This window comes from Jaculus jaculus, chromosome 2 (assembly GCF_020740685.1).
Source record: "Jaculus jaculus isolate mJacJac1 chromosome 2, mJacJac1.mat.Y.cur, whole genome shotgun sequence".
Classification (NCBI taxonomy): Eukaryota; Metazoa; Chordata; class Mammalia; order Rodentia; family Dipodidae; genus Jaculus; species Jaculus jaculus.
This window is the reverse complement of record NC_059103.1, coordinates 43,812,830-43,834,033: the sequence shown is the minus strand read 5'-3', so window position 1 is coordinate 43,834,033 and position 21,204 is coordinate 43,812,830. Positions and strand designations below refer to the sequence as shown.

At 51.3% G+C, this 21,204-nt stretch overlaps 1 protein-coding gene across 3 annotated transcripts in view; it reads right to left on the bottom strand.

Moving 5' to 3' along the window:
* Positions 1-4,693: 4,693 nt before the first annotated feature.
* Positions 4,694-21,204, bottom strand: part of St8sia5 (ST8 alpha-N-acetyl-neuraminide alpha-2,8-sialyltransferase 5) — an 85,661-nt gene continuing 69,150 nt past the window's right edge. For all 3 annotated transcript variants that reach the window (XM_004656808.2, XM_045144231.1, XM_004656809.2), the window contains 4 exons: positions 17,848-17,992; positions 15,094-15,206; positions 12,110-12,202; positions 4,694-10,056 (listed from right to left, as the gene is read on the bottom strand). In XM_004656808.2, coding sequence (XP_004656865.1) covers positions 9,588-10,056; positions 12,110-12,202; positions 15,094-15,206; positions 17,848-17,992 — 820 coding nt within the window. In that variant the 3' untranslated portion in view covers positions 4,694-9,587. The remainder of the gene's footprint in view (positions 10,057-12,109; positions 12,203-15,093; positions 15,207-17,847; positions 17,993-21,204) is intronic.

Here is a 21,204-nt window from a genome sequence, read left to right as displayed (position 1 = left end):
CTGTATCCCCTTAATCATGAGCCCACACAAACCATCCTCCCTCACATTGCTTCTGTTGGATATTTTACAGAGCTCATGTCAGTGTCCCAAAGACAAGGCTAAAGAGGTAGGTTCCCCCTCCCCCTTTTTATTGGTTATCTCTCCCAGAATATTAAATTCATTTCCTGGCTTTGCTATTATATTTTCTGTTTGATCTCTGGGGCAAGTGGTCAGACAATTTGACACCCTAGTCAGTCCTCTATTCTAGGGCTCTGGTAACACGTTGAGTGACCCACTTGATTTTTGTCCTGATCTGATCTTGGAGCCTGTCCTGTGAGTCCACATTCTCTGCTAGCTAAACTACCACTTCTGACAAACACTAACCAGTGCCATGTTCCTTTTATCCAGCCCATAGATATCCACAGAGTGTCCATGGGCTCCTTGGAATACCTGGAAATCTCCCCATCCAATTGAATGTACATTTATACACATAGACACACATGCATGTCCACATACCCCCGCCCTTACAGAGAGAGACAGAGACAACCACAGTCTTGCCAGATGAACCATTTGACAGATTTTATTGGGTAGAAACTAAGGGCTTTTCAAACACAGTGACACAAAATACCCTGATGACGTTTTTAGGCCTGGAATCCCAACCATTACTACAGAATCATGACCCAAAGGCAGCCATGTGCAGATAGAATTATGCTGCAGGAGTTTGTAGGAACCCAGATTTCTAGAACAACATTTGCATAAAAATCAACTAGTGTAACTCTCTCACAATGGAACAACATTTTCCCCCAGACCTGGGAGCAAAGGAGCCTCTCCACATTCTGGCAGAGGCTGCCTCTACCCGGGGAGGCTCCACAGAGCACCATGGAGCGTGACGCGGCTCTCGGAAAGCAGAAAGTGATGGCGGCCACTCAAGGGTAAATCATCTAGCAACCCCTTGGGGAAAAACCCCTAGAGCTGCCTTCATGGGGCCCTGGGCAGGGCATCTGGGAAACGGACATCACCCTGTTATGATGCCACACGAGGTGTAGACAAGCACCTGGTCCCAGGGCAGTGGCTGGCACAGCTACCACGTTGTCCTCAGCATCTTTTACAACTTCGCCTGGGAGTAGGAAGAGGAGGTGATAGATGCATCAGATGAACGACCAAGCACCGGTGTGTGCTTATAGAGATAAACTGTTCATTAAAAACCCGTATTTCACAGTTGAGACATTATGACAATGAACAAGCATGTTGCTTTCTGTAGGAAGGTCATTCAAGTCCAGAAAGAGCATCTGCAAGCCCTTGCTACAGCCTTAAATCATGGATGCAGAGTATGGGGGTCCTAGACAAAACTGGCTGTCTCAAAGAGTGACCCTGGGACTGGAGAGATGGCTCAGTGGTTAAAGGCGCTTGCTTGCAAAGCCTGACAGCCCAGGTTCAAGTCCCCAGAAAAACCAACCTGGTCTCCAACTAAGGTTCTGCCCTCTCCTCTATGTGCATTAAGCAGGAAGCCAGGAGCAGAGCCACAGGTGCAGAAAAAAGATGTCCTGGCCACACCCAGGACATGGAAGGAGCCTGTTTTCCCTCCTTCCCTCTCTTCTGGGGGGAGGGGGAGTAATGGGAGAATGGCCCAAGTCAGAAGAAAAAGACAAGCCCAAAAGTGGAAGTTTTCTCAGGTATCCTGGACCATCAGATAATGAAGGACTCACACGAATTTTGAGATAACTGCATGCCGAACTCTTAAGCACCAAGACTTTTATGGGTGTTTGCATATGTGGGAATGAGAATAATTCCAAAGTGGGTAAGGTGCCTCCTCGCATTCTTAAAGACACTAGACTGGTGTTCAAAGGTTTTCATGTCTCTGTATGTCTGTGGATGTCAAGGCTGGACAAGGCTAAAGCTGTTTAGCCACTGGGCTTATTACAAACTACTTGTCCCTCCACCAAATGGCCTCAAGTCACCTGATGGCCTCTGAGACATGCAGGTTTGGGACCCTGTGATGCCATCACTATTTGACTACTAGCTGCCACTTCTTGCTTTACCTAGGACCTGTTCCATTCTCCTAGTGCACTTCAATATGAGAAACCAAAACCATGTTCACTACAAGGGAACTTAAGGGTAAAGTGACTTCCATGATTTGCCATTGGCAAACTGGCTGTGGATGCTCAGCTATGTGACATCTATTTGTGGAGTTCACACTTCATCTTCCCTTGCTTGGCTTGGCTACCTGAGGGTTCAGGGAACTTGCTGGTAAGTAGTCCTAGGAAGAGGGGTGAACTTCAGTGAAATACCAACTTAGTCCGTTTGCAAGATAATCAGGGTTCTTATAAACGCTGTGCTGAGTATGAATTCTGAGCTGCCATGGAGTCAAAGTCCTCCCTACTTGGGAACACCTGCAGAGGGAAGAGTGGGGACCTTGTCTCTGGTTGGGAAGAGAAGAGGTTGAGGCAGAAACTGGGGACCAACAAGCTAGTTATCTTGGGCCTTTTCCAAAGGCCCAGAGAAGAGGTCGAGCATAATGAAACGGGGCCGTGGTGGCTTCTGTCGCTGCAGTAAAACACCTCGTTGCCAGCTTCCATGCTTATTTGGGACAACCATGGTGGGTAGGCAGAGGCCTGGACCCTCACCCAGGTGGACAAGTAGGTTTGCCCTGCATTGAAGGGTGGTGCAGTGTGATACTTGGATCCTACTCCAGCACTAGCCCCAAAGGGACTCTTGCCTGAGTCCCAAGCTCCAAAATTTCCAAGTGTTTAGCTCCAGTCATAAAATACATCCTAGCATTCGACACAGGCAAAATGTGTAACTCAGGCACATGAAGTCTCAGAATCCTTTTGCATTGCTTTAAAAATACTCCATGATGTTTATTTCATTATTTACAATGTTCAGAAGAAGAAAAGCTGTTTGGTTCCTTTAAGAAGTCTCAGGCCTGAATCAGATTTGGGAGAGAAACCACCCCACCACCACCAGGAAAAAGAACACAGGACAGAGGCCATCCAGGGTAATGCTCAAGTCCCTGGGCCAGTCTCAAGAACTTGCTGGAAGATGCCCCTTGGCCCCAGCCTTACCAACACAGAGACTCCAGTGCTGCCCAGAACCATGAGCTGACCAAGGATGCAGTCTGATGCAGCCCAAAGTGGATGAGCCTCAACTTGGACTGCAGTGGGAAACACTTGGAGAGCTTGAAACCCTCACAGCTTGGGTCCCATCTCAGGCAGGCCACATGGGAATGTCTTGGTTCCTGAGAATTTCTTAAAGCTTTGCAGGTGACTTTGATGAGTAGACACAGCTGAGGTCTCTGCCTTGGCATGACAATTCTCAAACGTTGTGCTACAGAACCCCTTGGGGAGATGCGGAAGGAAGGTTACTAGATGTTACCCCCAGGCCAACTGCATCAGCCTGTGGGAAGGTGAGGGCCTGGTCAGAGGATCATGTTATATCAACTCCAGGTGATTCTAATGAGCACAATTATAGAGGCTCTTGTACCCCAAAGCTGAGTGGCTTGTTCTGGTGACAGAAACGAATGGCCTTGATTTCAAAGTAACCATCTCCTGACTAGGAGCCAGTCACTGGTTTCTAAAGAGTTAAGTGAAGGAGGTGTCTATATGTCTCTTTTACTTTTTCTCAATGAAAAGAAAAGGTTTACAAGAGATTATCCAGGAGATTAGTGAGCTGTGGTAACTTGGGACCTGAGCTGGCCATGGATGCTGAGCTCACTGACAAAAGCAAGTTCAAGTCTGCGCTTGCTGCTGGTCAAGGGCCAGCAACTCCAGAAGCCAGCAGCCGCAGAAGGTCCCGCACATCTGCTCAAAGTAAAACAACTATCAGAGCTTTGCAGAAGAGACACTGAGAGCAACGTAGTTAATGACCAGCTTGTACCTTCGTGATCTTTCTACTAGAAGTAGAAAATTTTGATATATTATGCTAAGAGAAATAGCTAGTCACAGAAAGACAAATACCATATGATTCCACCCATAGGAGAAACCTTGAGCAGCCAAATTCATTAGAGAAAAAACGTAGACTAAGGTTGCTGGAGTGGGGGGAAGTGCACTGTCATTTTGTGAGCTTCATTTTTCTTTTTTTTTAAGGTAAGGTCTCCCTCTAGCTCAGGCTGACCTGGAACTCTCTGTAATCTTAGGCTGGCCAAGAACTCACAGCAATCCTCCTACCTCTGCCTCCTGAGTGCTACCAGACCCAGCCTCAAATTTGAACTTTGCGAAATGATAAAGAGTTATGAAAACTGGTTTCACAATATTCAGGGTTTGTTTTTTTAATGAGGGTTTTTTTTATTTTTTTTGAGAGAGAGTTGTCTTTGTAGCCTAGGCTGATCTTGAACTCACTATGTGTAGACCAGACTGGGTATGATCATGGTCATCCTGCCTCCAACTCCTGAGTGCTGAGGTTGCAAGTGTGTGTCACCACACATGGCCATGAACGTTCTTAACACTACTGTGTGGCTCTGTGTCAGTCCTGGGGGGGGGGACATAAAAATGAGCTAGAGGGCTAGAGAGACGGCTTAGTGGCTAAGGCGTTTGCCTGCCAAAGCCAAAGAATCCTGGTTCGATTCCCCAGGACCCACGTAAGCCAGATGCACAAAGGGGCACACGCCTCTGGAGTTCATTTGCAGTGGCTGGAGGCCCTGGCATGCCCATTCTCTCCCTCTCTCTCTCCCTCCCTCTCTCTGTCTGTCTCTCTCTCTCATATAAATAAATAAATAAATAAATAAATAAAATAATTTTTAGAAATGAGCTAGATTCCAGGCCCTGTCCTTCACTAAGGGCCCAGAGACACTTAGCTGTGAGCTCTGAAGATGTCCTAATGGAAGTCAGTGATGATCATCACAGAAGCCCAGAAGACAGAGTGTGTGACTCAGGTCCAGCCATCCCCAGACACCACAAACAAAAGTGGCCAGATAAAAGTCAGGGAAGTGGGGCCATTCCAGGCCCTTAGAACTTCTTGCACAAAAGCATAGGACCAAGAAGGAAGAGGGCAGGACACTAAGGCTCAGAAAACTGAGACGGCCTCCCTGAGACAAGGCTTGGATGTCTTGTTAAAAGAATCTGCACTTTGTGGTACAATGAAGTGTTTTCAGATGCTGAATCTCAGAATACAGAGAGATCACCCAGGAGTACATGAGCTGGTGGGGTGGATGGGGTACAGAGAGGGATGACCTCAGCACTATTTGTCAGCTGGAATTGGCTAGATTTAAGGACTCACTAAACATAGAGGGTAAAAGTAGAAGAGGCAAGAGACCCAGGTCCAAGCAGGAAACCTGGCCTTCCTGAGCATCTAGTTTGCGCTGGCATGTGCCAGACATGGTGAAACACAGAGCTCCCCCATCCTTGAAATGCCTGACGAGCCTGGGGTTCTGTTCTACATTTTCAGATGATAAATCAGTGACTCCCGGGCTTCAGGAGCTCCCCAGGGTCACATTACTGAGCAGTACCAGAGGCGAGGAAGACGGAGTCCACCCTGCTCTTTGCCTACATCAGTTGAAGTCAGGCTGAGGTTCGAGAAGCCTTGTAGAGGCAGCTGCTCAGAGGCCTCCAGGTGGAGGGGCCTGTAGCCAAGGGCTGAGATGTGAGGAAGGCAGGCACTCGAGGCCATGGAATGAGGTGTCACCACGGAAGAGAACCCTGAGGAAGCTTCATAGAAGATAAATCACAAAAAGCCTAGGGAAGGGCATGCAGAGAGACAGGAGGCACATCAGGAAGGGTTTGTTAGGAAAGGCAGGGGGAACATCCAGACCAGAGGGCAGCCTTGTCAACTGTCAGGAATGAGACCGGAGAACTTGTTCCTTTTTGGGCAATGACAATCAGGGCGCTGCCAGCCTTCCGGATTCAGAATTGACTTGTGAGTCTCTTTCTACAACTTTTCTTCCTAATAACTGCCCTTGAAACCACTCCACATGGTGAGCTTGTATCTGAGAGATGCTTCATTTAAAATCTGCATACACACACACACCAGACAGTGCATGCCAGGAAGGTAGAAGTACGCTTTATCACTTATCCCCTGGCACTCGCACATGGCCTGGCACAAACGGGCATGCAGTAATTGCATGGTGAATGACTGGCTGGAACCGGCACTCGGCTCTCCCTCGGTTGACAAAAGCGCCGCTGCCCCGGGCTTCCTCCCCTTACTCAGCAAAAGCAGGGGCGACCGCACGCCTCTGCTGTCTGGGCAGAGCTGCCGCAGCAGTACCACTGAAAAGGTCCCAGGGGCCGGCCTGACCTCCAGCCACCTTCCTTTCTGCTTGCTCAAGCTCTGAGTCATGTACTTGCTTTTGCCACCTTTTCAGCCTGGAGCAGTGCACTGAGCTAAAAAGGAAGACGACATAGCTGTTTTGGTTGTAGGGAACCAATGTCTCTTAACAAGAACTTAACTGGTAGTCCGCACTGTGCGGAGGCACCATAGCCAAGATGTCTCAGAAGCAATGCTCGGGCCCCTCCGAGCCTTGCAAAAATGTTACACACATACTGATGACGGGGAAGAGCGTGTGGTCTGCATGTCAGGAGCCTGGTGAACTTCAGCTGAGCCACTGGCTGGCCATGTGGCCCTAGGCAAGTGACTCATGTCTCTTAACATGTATTATGTTTGGATCGATCTCCGTGGAGATGCCTTCAGTTCCCCTCCAGGGCCTCAGTGTGGGTCAGTACCATTGTAGAGCTCAGGATTGGGCAGAGGCACTTGCAAGCAGAAGCTGCCTCCTGCACCCAGGACAGCCTCCCAGAGTGTTTGCCTCTGGAGTGGTACCTGCTACCACCCTGAGCTGGCATCTCAGTTAGGAAGGGAATGATGACGCACCAATGAAGTAAGACTGGGGAAGTGAGGTGAGGTGCAAGCTGAAGGCTCTGTGCAGATGAGGACAAATGTCTTCCAATGGAGGCTGACCATCATCAAGAACCTGTCACCTATATATGCCATGGGTGCCGTCTTACCTAGGGGGTCTGGAGCTGATGCTGGGTGACGATGCAGAGAAATGAACAGTGTAGGGCTTGCCACAGAAGGAGAGGGGAATAAATCTTAGCTACTGGAATAAATATATGCTATGGCTTAGATCCATACATCATGAATGCCTCAAAAAAAATGGATATTGGGGCTGAAGAAATGGCTTAGCAGTTAAGGCACTTGCTGCAAAGCCAAAGGACCCAGGTTCGATTCCCCAGGACCTACACAGGTCACATGCACAAGGTGGTGCATGTGTCTGGACTTTGTAATAGCTAGAGGCCCTGGCGTGCCCATTCTCTATCTCTCAAATAAATAAATAATTTTAAAAATGGATGTTGTAAGGACCCTGGAGACCTCTTGTAAGCCCCTGAAGGACAGGATGGACTAAGCCAGGGACCCACGGGCAGAAGCATGGCCCTCACACAGCTGCTGACTTCCTCCGGCATGGGAGGGATCCCGATGTTCACTCCTCAGTTCCATGGTGACCCTGGCTGGGCAAGTTCCAACCCCAACTCTCATCTCGGGGGCACCCTGATGTCTGACTCACAGGGCTCCTACCTACTTGTAGCAGATGCAGTTCTTCAGATACAGAAGAGGCATATTCAGCTGAGCCCTGAGCACGATCTGACCCAGATCACTTCCTTGCTACAGGCCTGTGTCCTTAATGAGGGACAAAACTGTCTTCATGAATCTTCTAATGCCAATAGCCTGTGGTTTCAAGAACTAGGTTCAACGAACCATAGATAACGGCTAGACATCTCAGTTAGCTGGAATCGTTACCAGAAGTTCCTGCTTTGGGAGAAAGCCAGATTCCACGACAGCCGTAAGCACAATCCCCCCACAAAGTGTGTGGCCCCCTGTGTCTTTAGTGACTGCTCTGCTCCTTTACAATCCTGCAGACTGAGTAGCCTGGGGACCCTCTCAGTCAGGCCCAGAGCTCAGAACATGGGAAAGGCTGCATTCGGCACAGCTAGACATGAGGGTGAGCTTCGGGACACGTATAGGCAATAGCCCAGAGGAGACAGGGCTGAGCGGGGAGGAGGCCCAAGCAGGGTCGTGGCTGAAGGTCAGCATCATCCTCTAGCTCTCTCAACTGGGTCTGGGGCTCGGCCTGTACAAAGGTGACCAGGTAGAAGGTTCTGCTGTTTCCTCACAGCTCCTCCTCAGAGTGCCTGGCCTGCAGGACTGCAGTGAAGGTGCGATCTGCTTCCCCACAGAAGACACAGACAGAGCCTAGGTCACAGAGTCTTAACCAGCCCAACCACAGGCCAGAACAGAGCAGGCTCTCTAGAAATGTCTAAGAAAGGCAGGGAGGAGAGGAAGCGAGGGAGAGGTGAGAGAGGAAGGAAAGAACAGAGAGAAAGGTTGAAATCTTCCCCCCACAAATGTTCCCCAGTTCTTAACCAAAGGCAATTCACCATCAGTGACCATTAGACACAATCACAGTCTGCGTTTCCACGCGTAAGAAGCAGACAGAAGGAACTTCAGGTGTGAATTCACATGTGAAGCTCTCAGCCTAGACACAGCTAACTTCCCCAAACCCAGGCTTGATGAGTCCCTTGTTTGAAGGTCCCAGGCACGCGCTCTGGGGGGTGATGCCTTCACAGGAGAGACCCTAAGTTAGGAATGCTGGTGTCAGGGGCCCCCACGAGCTCCCATCCGCCAGGCTCACATGACAAGGCAGCACTCTCTCCAGCTGACGGTTCCTATTCCAGAACGTGAATTAGCAGGATCCTGCAGTCGGCAGGGGCATAAAGAGGAGCACGTCTTTATAAATAACTCCTGGTGAAAATGGAGCTGAAAATAGGGACACAGAAGAAGAGGAAGCAGATTGCTAAGCACTTGCTGAGTCGATAACATTGGCTGGGAAATCTTAGTGCAAATGGCTGGTCTGGTTTACTTCCTTCTTGTCAAAGGTCAAATGCAAGATGGAACCTAGCTTAAAGGCAGGCACCAGGGCTCTGTGTGTGTGTGTGTGTGTGTGTGTGTGTGTGTGTGTGTGTGCGCGCGCGCGCGCACGCGCACGCACGTGCATGTGTCTAAAAACTGGCTCTCAGCTGCTGGAATCTCAAGGAGATGCTGACAAAGGCTTTGATTAGAACTCCCCACAGCACTCAGCCAGGTGGCATGACCAGGATGCAGTGAGTGGCTGTTTCTTCGCTGGAAGGGCTGGCCTCTGGATGGGCCACTCAGTTCTGAGATTCTAGGTAGTAATGCATGGCTGGGTCCCTGGGATGAAAGTGAGGCCGCCAAAGGTATGAATGAAATCTGGACTGTGCTTACTGTCCTATTGGGCATCTTATCTTGGCTCCCCAGGGCCTTGACCTAGCTGCAAGGAGGCCACTAACTGCCGTTTGTGCTCTCTGAGAAGAGGAAGTCGAGTGGACATGTGCTTATTTACGCGCAACATGAGACCCCGCCCCCCCCGACCTTGGAGAGTGTAGCATGTTTGTTGGGGGGGGGGAGGAGATGGAGACACAAAGCAGAGCCCCCCCCCCTCGGGGGGAGAGGCTTTGAACAGAGCTGCCTCTTGCCCCGGGACCCAAACGCAAAAGCCTGAATGCCGGCCCCCGACCCCGCGCTGCCAGGCCAAGGACCCCCCCAGTCCGTTCTCGGAAGGTCCGTGAGGAGCCAAAGCTGTGTGCCCAGCAGCCGCCTGGCGGCCGTCAGCAGCAGCTGCAGGTGCCCGTGTGCACGCGGAGGATGCCCCGGCTGTGCAGGTGCAGGAAGGTGAAGATCTCCGAGGGCATGGCGTGGAAGCCCGGCCGGGGCTTGACGTTGTCATAGTAGTGGTGGGTGATGTAGAGCCCCGAGGGGTTCATGGGGAAGGCCCAGAAGCCGAACAGGTGCACCTCCTCGCAGAGCTCGAGCGCCGCCGTGGCCAGGATGAGGCCCGTGCTCACGCGCTTGGCGCGCACGCCCAGGCTGAGCCAGTAGCGCGACACGTTGACCAGGTACTGCGGGTGGAAGTAGTAGACGGCCTGCGGCGACTCGAAGTCGTCCAGCACGTACTTCACGCGGATGGACACGTCCGTGTTGCGCGTGTTGTAGAAGGCGGGCAGCAGCACCGACGCGTTCTCGTACACCTGCAGCACGCGGTAGAAGGGCCGCCGCCACTTCTCCAGCTTGTGGAACCTGCACCGGGTGGGGGGGGGGCGGCAGGGTGAGGACAGGGGAGGCCCACGCCCACCCGGCCCCCTCCTCCCACCCCCTGCAGGGCGGGGAGCGGGGGGGGGGGCTCACGAGGCCACCTGTGCAACCTGCTCTTCTGCGCCTCAACAGATGGAGTAGGGCCTTTCTCGGGCACAGGTGTATTTTTATTTATTTATTTGAGAGCGACAGACACAGAGAGAAAGACAGATAGAGGGACAGAGAGAGAATGGGCGCGCCAGGGCTTCCAGCCACTGCAAACGAACTCCAGACGCGTGCGCCCCCTTGTGCATCTGGCTAACGTGGGACCTGGGGAACCGAGCCTCGAACCGGGGTCCTTAGGCTTCACAGGCAAGCGCTTAACCGCTAAGCCATCTCTCCAGCCCCACGGGTGTATTTTTGTAAGCGGGGGCAGGAGAGGCCAACTCCAGCCCAAAGGCATGCTTTACTAGTGTGTAGCTACCAGGAGAGAACTATGCTTAGCCCTAACGGATGAGGGCGGCCTAAGGAGGCACGGTGGGCACGGCTGAGAAGGGGAGACTTTCCCTAGAGCCCTGCCCTGCACTCACTTCTGGGGGTGTGAGGGGGGGCGCAGGTGAAAGCTGAGATCCTTGCTAAGGTCTCCCTCATACCTGCACATTGCCTGTCCTGGTTACACACCTGAAGGGTTCCTGACCCATCCTTAGGAGACAGCCATCTAGACTCACACTATCTGAAAGAAAAATAATGTGGAGGACTGGAGAGATGGCTTAGCGGTTAAGGTGCTTGCCTATAAAGCCAAAGGATCAAAGTTAAATTCCCCAGGACCCATGTAAGCTAGATGCACAAGGTGGCGCATGCGTATGGAGTTCATTTGCAGTGGTTGGAAGCCCTGGCATGTCCATTCATATTCATATTCATATTCTCATTCTCTCTCACTCTCTCTCTCTCTCAAAATAAATAGGGCTGGAGAGATTGCTTAGTGGTTAAGGCACTTGCCTGCAAAGCCCAGGACACATGTTCCATCTCTCTGCAGATCCCACATAAGCCAGATGCACAAACATGACACAAGTGGGGCTGGAGAGATGGCTTAGCGGTTAAGCGCTTGCCTGTGAAGCCTAAAGACCCCGGTTCGAGGCTCGATTCCCCAGGACCCACGTTAGCCAGATGCACACGTCTGGAGTTCATCTCCAGTGGCTAAGCAACCCTGGCGCGCCCACTCTCCTCTCTCTCTCTGCATCTTTCTCTCTCTGTCTGTCACTCTCAAATAAATAAATAAAAATAAACAACAACAAAAAAATAAAGGCATGTGCTACCACGCCTGGTTCTCTTATTAAAAAAAAAAGACACAAGTGCAAAGTTATACATGCCCACTAGGTGGCACAAGTGTCTGGCGTTTGATTTCAGTGGCTGAGGCCCAGGCGGGCTAGTTCTCTCTCTCTCTCTCACTTTCTCTCTCTCAAATAAGTAAGTAAATGAATACATGAAAAGAAATATAGGGCTGGAGAGATGGCTTAGCGGTTAAGCGCTTGCCTGTGAAGCCTAAGGACCCCGGTTCGAGGCTCGGTTCCCCAGGTCCCACGTTAGCCAGATGCACAAGGGGGCGCACGCATCTGGAGTTCGTTTGCAGAGGCTGGAAGCCCTGGCGCGCCCATTCTCTCTCTCTCCCTCTATCTGTCTTCCTCTCTGTGTCTGTCGCTCTCAAATAAATAAAAATTTAAAAAAAAAAGAAATATAATGTGGGCCCCACATGTGATACTATATGTTCTAACAAGTATGTTTTTGAAAAGTAACAAGAAATAATGGAAAATATTAATAAATATTTTATATTACTAAGTTAATATACCAAAATGCTACCATCTCAACTTGTCCCTAGTATTTTAAAAATCTACGAGATATGTTACACCTTTTTGTTTGTATTAAGTTTTTGAGTTTTTGACACCCAGTGGGTATCTTATGCAGACAGCTGACATGTCTCAATCTAGACCAGCCATGTTCCCAAAGCTCAGTGTCTTCATGTGACTGTCGGCCACCAAAGGACAGACAGAAGACCACTGACCTCTCAGTAATGATGCTGGGGTTCACAGTGACCACATCTGTCTTCACCCCCACATCCACAGTGTACTTCTCCGAGATGGGGGGCAGATTGCACCTGCGGAGAAGATAGGGCGGCTTGACAACACTGGCCAGTCATCTGCAGATGGTCAGGGGTGGGGGGCACATAGAAGGAAGGACTGGTGATTAAGAGGAGCAGAGGGATGCAAGAGTCGCTGGCTGGGGAGATCATCTGTGGCTAGATTACAAACTAGTGTGCTTTCTGCTCCATATCAGGACAGTAAAAAGGATCAGTCTCTGAGGTCCCTGAAGTTGCAGTCAGAGGAGGAAAGAAGCCGTCAGCTGAATATGTAGTTGTGAGCTGAGGTCACCCCTGGTCTTGGGCAGACAAGCTCATGGCACTGAGACAGACAAAGAACCCAGGAGGAGGACTTCTCTAGAGAAGCAGTAAGGAGGGTGTGAAAGTCAGCTGGCAGGAGGAAGACCAAATAAATGTGGCACAAAGATGAGTCTCAGAAACCCAATACTGAGTGGCAAGCAAGGGCGGAAGTATGCGCAGGAATATAACTGGTGGAAAGCCCCCGATGAAGGGAAAGTGGTGGGCCCCAAGGCACCCACAAAAGCCTACTCCCTGGCATGTGCCTTTTCCAGCAGAAGGGACTCTGCAGTTGAAATTACATCACACTTGAGATGGGAGAGATTGCTGTGGACTACCCATGTGTCCAGTGCAGTCCCAGGGGCCTTTGTAAGACCGTGTTGTAACAAGGAAGGAGAGAGAAGCGCGTGAACCCAGCATGGGAGTGCACACCTGTAACCCCAGCACTCAAGAGGCTGGCAGTTCCAAGCTATCCTGAGCTGCACAGTAAGATTCCTGTCTTAGAAGGAGAAGGGAGCTGGAGAGATGGCTTAGTGGTTAAGGCACATGCCTGTGAAACCTGAGGACTCAGGCTCGATTCTGCAGGCCCCACATAAGCCACATGCACATGGTGGTACATGCATGTCGAGTTCGTTTGCAGTGGCTAGAGGCCCTAGTGCACCCATTCTCCCAACCTTCCTCCCTCCCTCCCTCTCCCTCTCTCTCCCCCTTCTTTCCTCCCTCGCATCTCAAATAAATAAATAATAAATCTTTAAAAAAAGAAAGGGAGTAGGGAAGAGAAGAGGGAGGGGGAAGAAAGAAAAGAGGAAAGGAAGGAAAGAGAGGAACATGTGACAATAGAGTCAGATCCAGAGGAGAGAAAGCGATGAGAAGATACTCCAGGGCTGCTGTGGAAGGAGCCGCCAGCCGAGGAAGGCAGACAGCAGCTGAAAGCTGAGAGAGACATCGGACTCTCCCCTTCAGCCCTGCTGGTCTTGACTGCAGCCCACTGACACTTCCCACCTCCAGAGCAGTGAGACCATAAACATTGTGGGGTTTTTTTTTTTTTTTTTTTTTGGTTTTGTTTTGTTTTGTTTTTTGAGGTAGGGTCTCACTCTAGCCCAGGCTGACCTGGAATTCACTATGGAATCTCAGGGTGGCCTCGAGTTCACGGCAATCCTCCTACCTCTGCCTCCCGAGTGCTGGGATTAAAGGTGTGCACCACCACGCCCAGCTACATTGTGTGTTTTAAGTCACACTTGTTACAGCAGCAGCAGCAACCTCATATAGACCCCAAGCAAGCAGAAATGAATAAAATATCCAGGAATACCGCATGGACTTCAACAATGAGTGGTAAACCCAAACTTCAGGGCACTGACCACCCTTGGAGGGAATGGGAAGGGCAGAATGGCTGTTCTAAGAACTCAATACAAGGGCTTAACTTCTTAAATGATGGCTTGTAAATACTCCTCTCACTATTGTAGATTGAAGGTAAAAAAATGCCCTACCATAGACTCAGGTGTTTGAATGCTTTGATTCACTACTGCTGGTTCTGTTGGGGAAGGTTATATAACCTTCCGAAGGCAGAGCCTTGGGCTGGAGGGATAGCTTAGCGGTTAGGGCGCTTGCCTGCAAGCCAAAGGCCCCAGGTTCAATTCCCCAGGACCCATGTTAGCCAGATGCACAAGGGGGCGCACGCATCTGGAGTTCATTTGCAGCAGCTGGAGGCCCCGATGCACCCATTCTCATTCATTCTCTCTCCCTCCCTCCCTCCCTCCCTCCCTCCCTCCTTGTCAAATAAATAAATAAAAATGTAAAAACATTTTTAAAAAAAGAAGGCAGAGCCTTGCTGGAGGAAGGAAGTGGGTCACTAGAGAGGCAGGCCTTGAGGTTTTACAGCCCGGCTAGCTTCCCACATTTGCCACCATGATGGGGAGGACTGTGGGGGTAGAAGACTCTTCTCTCCATCCTAGACCCACCAGGAAGCCACAGGGAGCACTCAGCTGCCATGGGAGGTGGAGAGAGGTCGAGGTGACTTTCCTGCCAAGCTCGGAGCAGGGTGCCCTTGGCCTCCCTCGAGGGCCTAAGGACTGGGGTCACATTTTCACAGTAGGACCTCTAGCCACGCCAAACCTCGACCGCCCCCCTCGCCGCCGAGGCTGAGTGTCCTGACACCGCGAAGCCTCGGCCCACAGACTGCACTGCAGGCTCTCCCCAAGCATCCGCCCGACACTGTTCTCGGTCCATCTTTTTCCAGCAGGGCCAATGAGGCAAGGGAGACCCCCGCAGAGAAAAGTGCTCAGATGAGGAAGAAGGAACACGAGGGCCACCCTCCAGCTTGGTTACAGCAGGGTGGGGGGCGGGGGGGGGCATGACCCCACCATCAGTTCTGCACAGCCCTCTGTTTTGCAGGGCCCTTACATCCACAGGGATTTTTCTGGTCTATATGTTCCTCCCATTCTGCAGACGGGACACTAGGACCCAAGAGTGTCCACAGCCCACCAAAGGGACAGGGCTAGCACTAGAGGGGAGGGGGGGTTCCCCAGCTTGTTTGAAGGGTGGCAGCAGAGAGCAGGGAGTGAGGGAAGGGGAGCGAGGGGAGCAGCCAATGCGACTCGAGGCGATCCTCTTACCGGAAGACAAAGTCCGCGCTGTTGATCTCCCGGCCGCAGCGGCTATTCTTCAAGATGCCCCCGTTGCCCACCACCGCGCACTTCTTAAACTGGGATCGGTTGTAGGGCATGTCCTGGGGAGACACAGGCACAGCGTCAGACCAGCGCCAGCCCCATCTTCACCTGAGCGTCTCACCTCTTCCCGGCTGTCTCCCTCCAAGACTCTTGGCTCCCCGGGGCAGCCTTGTGGAGAATGTGGATGGAAAGTGGACTCAGTTTTTTTAAATTTTTTTCAGTATTTTATTTATTTGAGAGAGTGTGTATGTGAATGAAGAGGCAGAGAGAGAGACAGAATGAGCACCCCAGGGCCCCTAGCCATTGCAATGAACTCCAGATGCATGTGCTACCATGTGCATCTGGCTTTCCATGGCTTCTGGGGAAATCAAACCTGGGTCATTAGGTTTTGTAGGCAATCGCCCTAACCGCTGTGCCATCTCTCCAGCCCTGGACTCAATTTTCAGATGAAAAGAGCAATCAGGAAGCTGGCTACTATTAGATCCCTCCCAGCTGGCTGCCAGGGGTTCCCAAGGAGAATCACTAAGCAGCAGGAACGAGGCTTAGTCTAGAGCTGCTGTCTCTCTGTGAGGCCCTCTCTGTGTCCTTGGCCCATTTTCCCTGTAGGGACAGGCCCAAGGGGCAGGGTAGGAAATGCACAGGCACAGCCAGCGAGGGCAGCTGCACTGGGTGACCTACCAGAGGCAGGAAAAATCATGTCTTCTTTGGGGGGAAATCATCAAAGACTTCTGTTTTCTATGAGTGTGTCCCAAACTTCTAAGAACCAAAACTGGTCTGAAAATAACACTTTGAGAGCTATCTAAGAACCACAGGATCAGAATCTCTAGGATGGGGACAGAAGCTGGGCCTTAAAATCCCAAAGAAATAGCTTTGTTAAAGGAAGCTGGGGAAATGCCATACTATAATGTCACATGTTCTGACTAGGGAGCTGGGAAATTACAGCCTGGAGGTCACATCTAGTCCACTTCCTGTTTTTGTATGGTCACCAAGCTGAAAGTGACTATCACAGTTTCAAGTGGTTGAATACAACTCAAAGAAGACATTTGAAAATTACATAAGATTTAGGTTTCTGTGTTATTAGGACACAACTGACCTCATTAGTCTAACATGCCTACATCTGCTTTGTGCCGGGACAACTGTAGTGAGCTGCTGTGACAGTGACAAGGTGACCTGCAAAGCCTATTGACTACCTAGCCCTTTCCAGAAACTGCTTGGTTACCCAGCTATATATTTCTGCTCTTGGCAGTCTATGTATTCCCTGACTCTCCAAGGACGCACAGGCCAGCCCAGACTGTTTCTGTGTGAGATGCAAGTTCACCTGTCATCCTCTTCACAATCAAGGCTTTGCAAGACCCACCTGGTAAAGGTGGCTTAAGACCATCCTTTCTGGCACTGTAACTCAAGAGCGAACAGGTGACATCTGCTCCATTCAGCTCTTTCCCCAAGGCCCCAGAACAGTCTTACCAGAGCGCTGTCAAACCAGCGAGAGAACATAAACTCTGATTTTAAGCTCATTCGCATCCCCCACAATTCAGGGCAGCATAGAGCCGTCCTTCCAGGGCGTGGTTATGAGCACATCCCTTGCACCTGCCTCCACGTACAGGCGGTCCCATCTTCACCCTGCAGAACCATCGGAACCAGCTGACAGTGAAAATTCTGAAGCCCTTCTCTAAGACTCTGGAGCTGGGGTCTGCACCAGTGATCAGCCAATGTGAGCCTCGGGGGCCTAAATGGACCCTGTGTGTGGACCCCTCACCCTGTGGCCCCCATGGGTGGAGAATCGCCGTGCTACTGCTGACCTCCAGGCTTCCTAAGTGAAGGGAAAAAAACAACTGCCTCTCTGGTTTACACTTCTGATATTACTGAGGTTATGTTAGGAGCAGCTAGCCCAATGCTTGGTCCAAACCCCAGTGGGCTGAGGGTTTTTTGTCTATTTGTTTGTTTGTTTGTTTTTATTTATTTATTTGAGAGACAGAGAGAGAGAATGGGCGTGCCAGGGCCTTAGGCCACTGCAAACAACCTCCAGACGTGTGCGCCCCCTTGTGCATCTGGCTAACGTGGGTCCTGGGGAATCGAGCCTCAAACTGTAGTCCTTAGGCTTCAGAGGCAAGCGCTTAACTGCTAAGCCATCTCTCCTTGGCTGAGTTTTTGAAGGACAAAAATTACCACCAAGGTCACATGATTAGGTCTTGCTTTCTGGTGCTCATATACTTTGTATGCAGTTTTTTTTTAAGAAATATTTTATTTATTTTATTGGAGAGATGGAGAATATAAATGGGTGTGCCAGAGCCTTTAGCCACTGCAAATGAACTCCAGACACATGCGTCACCTTATGCATCTGGCTTACATGGATACTGGGGAATGGAACCTGGGTCCTTAGACTCCGCAGGTAAGTGCCCTAACTGCTAAGCCATCTCTCCAGCCCTCTCTGCAGTGCTTGCCTTGGGTGGGAAACAAATGTGCAGTCATTCTTCCAGATATCTGCAGGGTGTCCCCAGAAAGCATGCCAGAGGCAGAATTTTAAACTCTTCCCTGCCAAAGCTCACACAAACCAGATCCGGCTGGCATTCACCACACTCAGACAAGACCCCTCAGGAAAGCCAGCGGGTGGGTTTCTGGGCCACAGACAGCGCACAGGACACAGGACCAAGGCGCAGAGGATTCCTGCTCCCACCCAGCCCACCCCACAGGGAGTCACACCTTGGGGAACATGCGGAAGATCTCCTGGTTGATGTGGTAGATACCACTGGTCTCCACCTCGTACTTGAGCTTGGTCCCCAGAGGGGTGTTCTTCTGGGTGGTGAAGAGAAAGGCAGGGGCGTTGCAGCACCTGGACAAGGTGGACCTGCCAGGCACGGGAGACAGGAGGGTGACGCCAGGCAGAGCACAGCCTCATGAAGAACAGAGGCGCCATGAGCTGGGCCTCTTCTCCCCCACGGCCACGCCCCACCCACATTCACTCCTACCCCAGCACCTTTGCTTGGCAGCCTCTGCCCCTCAGAATCCTCCCGGCACCTGGACCTCCCTGTCTCTCCTACTGCCCTTCCATGACCCAGGCCTGGTTCCGTGGGGAGTCCCGATGATGGCCTTTGTAAAGGCTGTGGGACACACAGGACCACACATTTCATTATCTGCTATTTGGTGCTGGAAGGTCAGCCCTGATGGCAGAACTCTGCCTCTCCAAACCACACACAATGTGGGGCACGGGTGTGTTCAACTACCTGGTGTCCAGAGATCTCAGCTGCCTCAAGACCTCTAAGAATTCCACTACTTCTTTTGAAATTAATCAATTTATTTATTTGAGAGAGAAAGAATGGACATGCTAGGGCCTTCATGCGCTACAGAGGAACTCAAGATGCATGCACCTCCTTTTGCCTCTGGCTTATGTGGGTCCTGGGGAATTGAACCGGGGGTCCTTTGGCTTTACAGGCAAGTGCCTTAACCACTAGGCTATCTCTCCAGCCCCACTACTTTGAAACCCTCTTCCAGCTTCACTCATCCAGTGACCTGAAGACCATGGAAGCCGGAGCACACCCTTGGGAGCTAAGCCTCCTTGGCAGACTCTTACAAAATCAAGGCCCGTATGGCCACAGAAGATGCCATTTCACTACTTTTTTTATTGTTTGCTTGTTTTTGTTTCTTCAAGGTAGGGTCTTGCTCTAGCTCAGGCTGACCTGGAATTCACTATGTAGTCTCAGGGTGGCCTTGAACTCACGGCACTCTTCCTAACTCTGCTTCCTGGGTGCTGGGACTAAAGGTGTGCGCCACCATGCCCAGCCCATTTCACTATTTTTGCTGCTGTTTCTTCAAGGCAGGGTCGTACTCTAGCTCAGGCTGACCTGGAACTCACTCTGTAGCCCAGGCTCTCCTCCAACGCATGGCGCTCCTCCTACCTCAGCCCCCTGAACACTGGGACCAAGGGCACGTGCCACTATGCCCAGCTTGCCGTTTCAGTCATTCAGAAACTGGTTTAGGAATAGGGGAGAGGGCCAGAGCTGGGATGGTAGGCTGGTCCCTGCTTGCTTCCTGAAGAAAGTAGACTCTGGCTCCTCGAATTGGTTTCAGGAGTTCATTCTTTTTTATTCCCCTTTCATGCATACATGTGTGCTTACGGTATGTGTGTGGACATGTGTTCACGTGTGTGGGTATAGGTGGGGGAGGTGCACACGCACACGTCTGTGGATGGCTGAGGTCGACATCTAGTGTCTTCACTGACTGCTCTCGCCTTATTTACTAAGGCAGCGTTTCTCATTTGATCTCTCCTCTACTCAGCTCATCTAGCTAGCGAACCTGCCCCAAAGGTCCCCAGTCTCTGCCTCCTAAGTCCTGGGACTACAGGCACACTGTCACACCCACCCAGCATGGGCACGGGTGCTGGAGAGTGCGAACTCAGGTCTGCATGCTTGCACAGTGAAAGCTCTAGCCTGAGTTCATTCGTTTTTTTCAAATCTATTTTACTTTCTTATTTCTTATTTATTGATTTATTTGAGAGAGAGAGAGAATGGGTGCGCCAGGGCCTCCAGCCACTGCAAAAGAACTCCAGATGCATGTGACCCCTCGTGCATCTGGCTTACGTGGGTCCTGAGAATCAAACCATGATCCTTTAGCTTTGCAGGCAAGCGCCTTAATTGCTAAGCCATCTCTCCAGCCCTGACTTCATTATTTAAAAAAAAAAAAAAAACCTACAGTTTTCACCTAAGTAGAAGAAGGGTTAAAACTTACACACTAGCTTTAAAAGGAAAAAAAAAAAAAAAAAGCCTGCAGAGCTTTAAGATGGGGCTGCTGCTGCCAAAGCACCGGCCAGGCGAAGGGTAGATTTTCTCTCTGCTCCAGGGCCTGCCAAGAAGACTCGTGATAGTCACAGCCCAGGCACATTTTGCTCCCTGTCCCAGGAACCTGACGCCCTGACCTCAAAGGACGCTGGTTGTGACCAAGGACGCAGATCACTGCCCTCCTTCAGCGGAACCCCTCAGCCCAGCATGGCTCCGGGCACAGTCAGCTTTAGGGCCCAGGCAGCCCTGGGAGAGGGAGCTTTTCTCCACAAAGCCCTGTGATCGCCACTGGCTGGGACTTCACTGGGGAGCCAGAAGGGAAGCCAGAAGCCTGGCAAGGCACAGACCACAGTCAACACTTCCAGGCATCACAGGGCCCCTTGAGCTTTTTCGGGTACAGAAACTTGTCTTGTCATTCCACTGGCAAGAGCCCCCACTGAAGGAGACTGGCTCATACAAATCAAGCCTACAGGTGACTGAGGTATCAACCAAATGCCAAAGCGTCTATTTGCAGACAGCAGGGGGTTCTAAGACTGCACTCCTGCAATCGAAATGCTCATGCCTCACTCCTGCACTGCTCCAGCTTCCTGCCGACCTGGGAAGGATCTCAGCATTTTCCAGGAGCCTGAAGTGAGAGCAAAGGGTAGCTTTTCCGTTCCGACCAGGACGAGTGAAATCTGTTATCGCCTCCTTTTCCTACACCTCAACCCAGTCTAGTGCCCTCAGCCCTGCCCAGCCTCACGCAAGCCGGGGCTCTCAGCTCCCTGCCCAAGGTTCCCACATGGAACTCCGTGTTTCTCCTGCTGCGTCGTTTTCCCCGTTGCCTCTGCCGGGACCCACCACATCCTCCAGCCCTGCGGTTTTCACTGCCCCTCACCATAGTGCGCCCAGGCCTCCCTAGCCCCGGGGACACCGGGTTGTGCAGGCCCTCCATCACTTTGCTCAGATTCCCCTGGGCTTTTATGGCAGTGGGTCTCCTCAAGCCATGCTCAGACCTGGGCTGGGATTCCGTGGCCTTACAGAAGCTTCTAGAACCAGTTTGTGGCGGCTCAACACATCAAAAATTTACATTTCTGAAAACTGCCATTTTGGGGGCTAGAGAGATGACTTAGCAGTTAAGGCGCTTTGCCTGTGCAGTCTAATGACCCAGGTTTGACTCCCCAGAACCCACGTAAGCCAGACGCACAAGGTGATGCATGTGCGCAGGGTGACTCATGCACACAAGGTAGCCACCTGTCTGGTGTTCAACTGAAGTGGCTAGAAGCCCTGGCACGCCCATATTCTC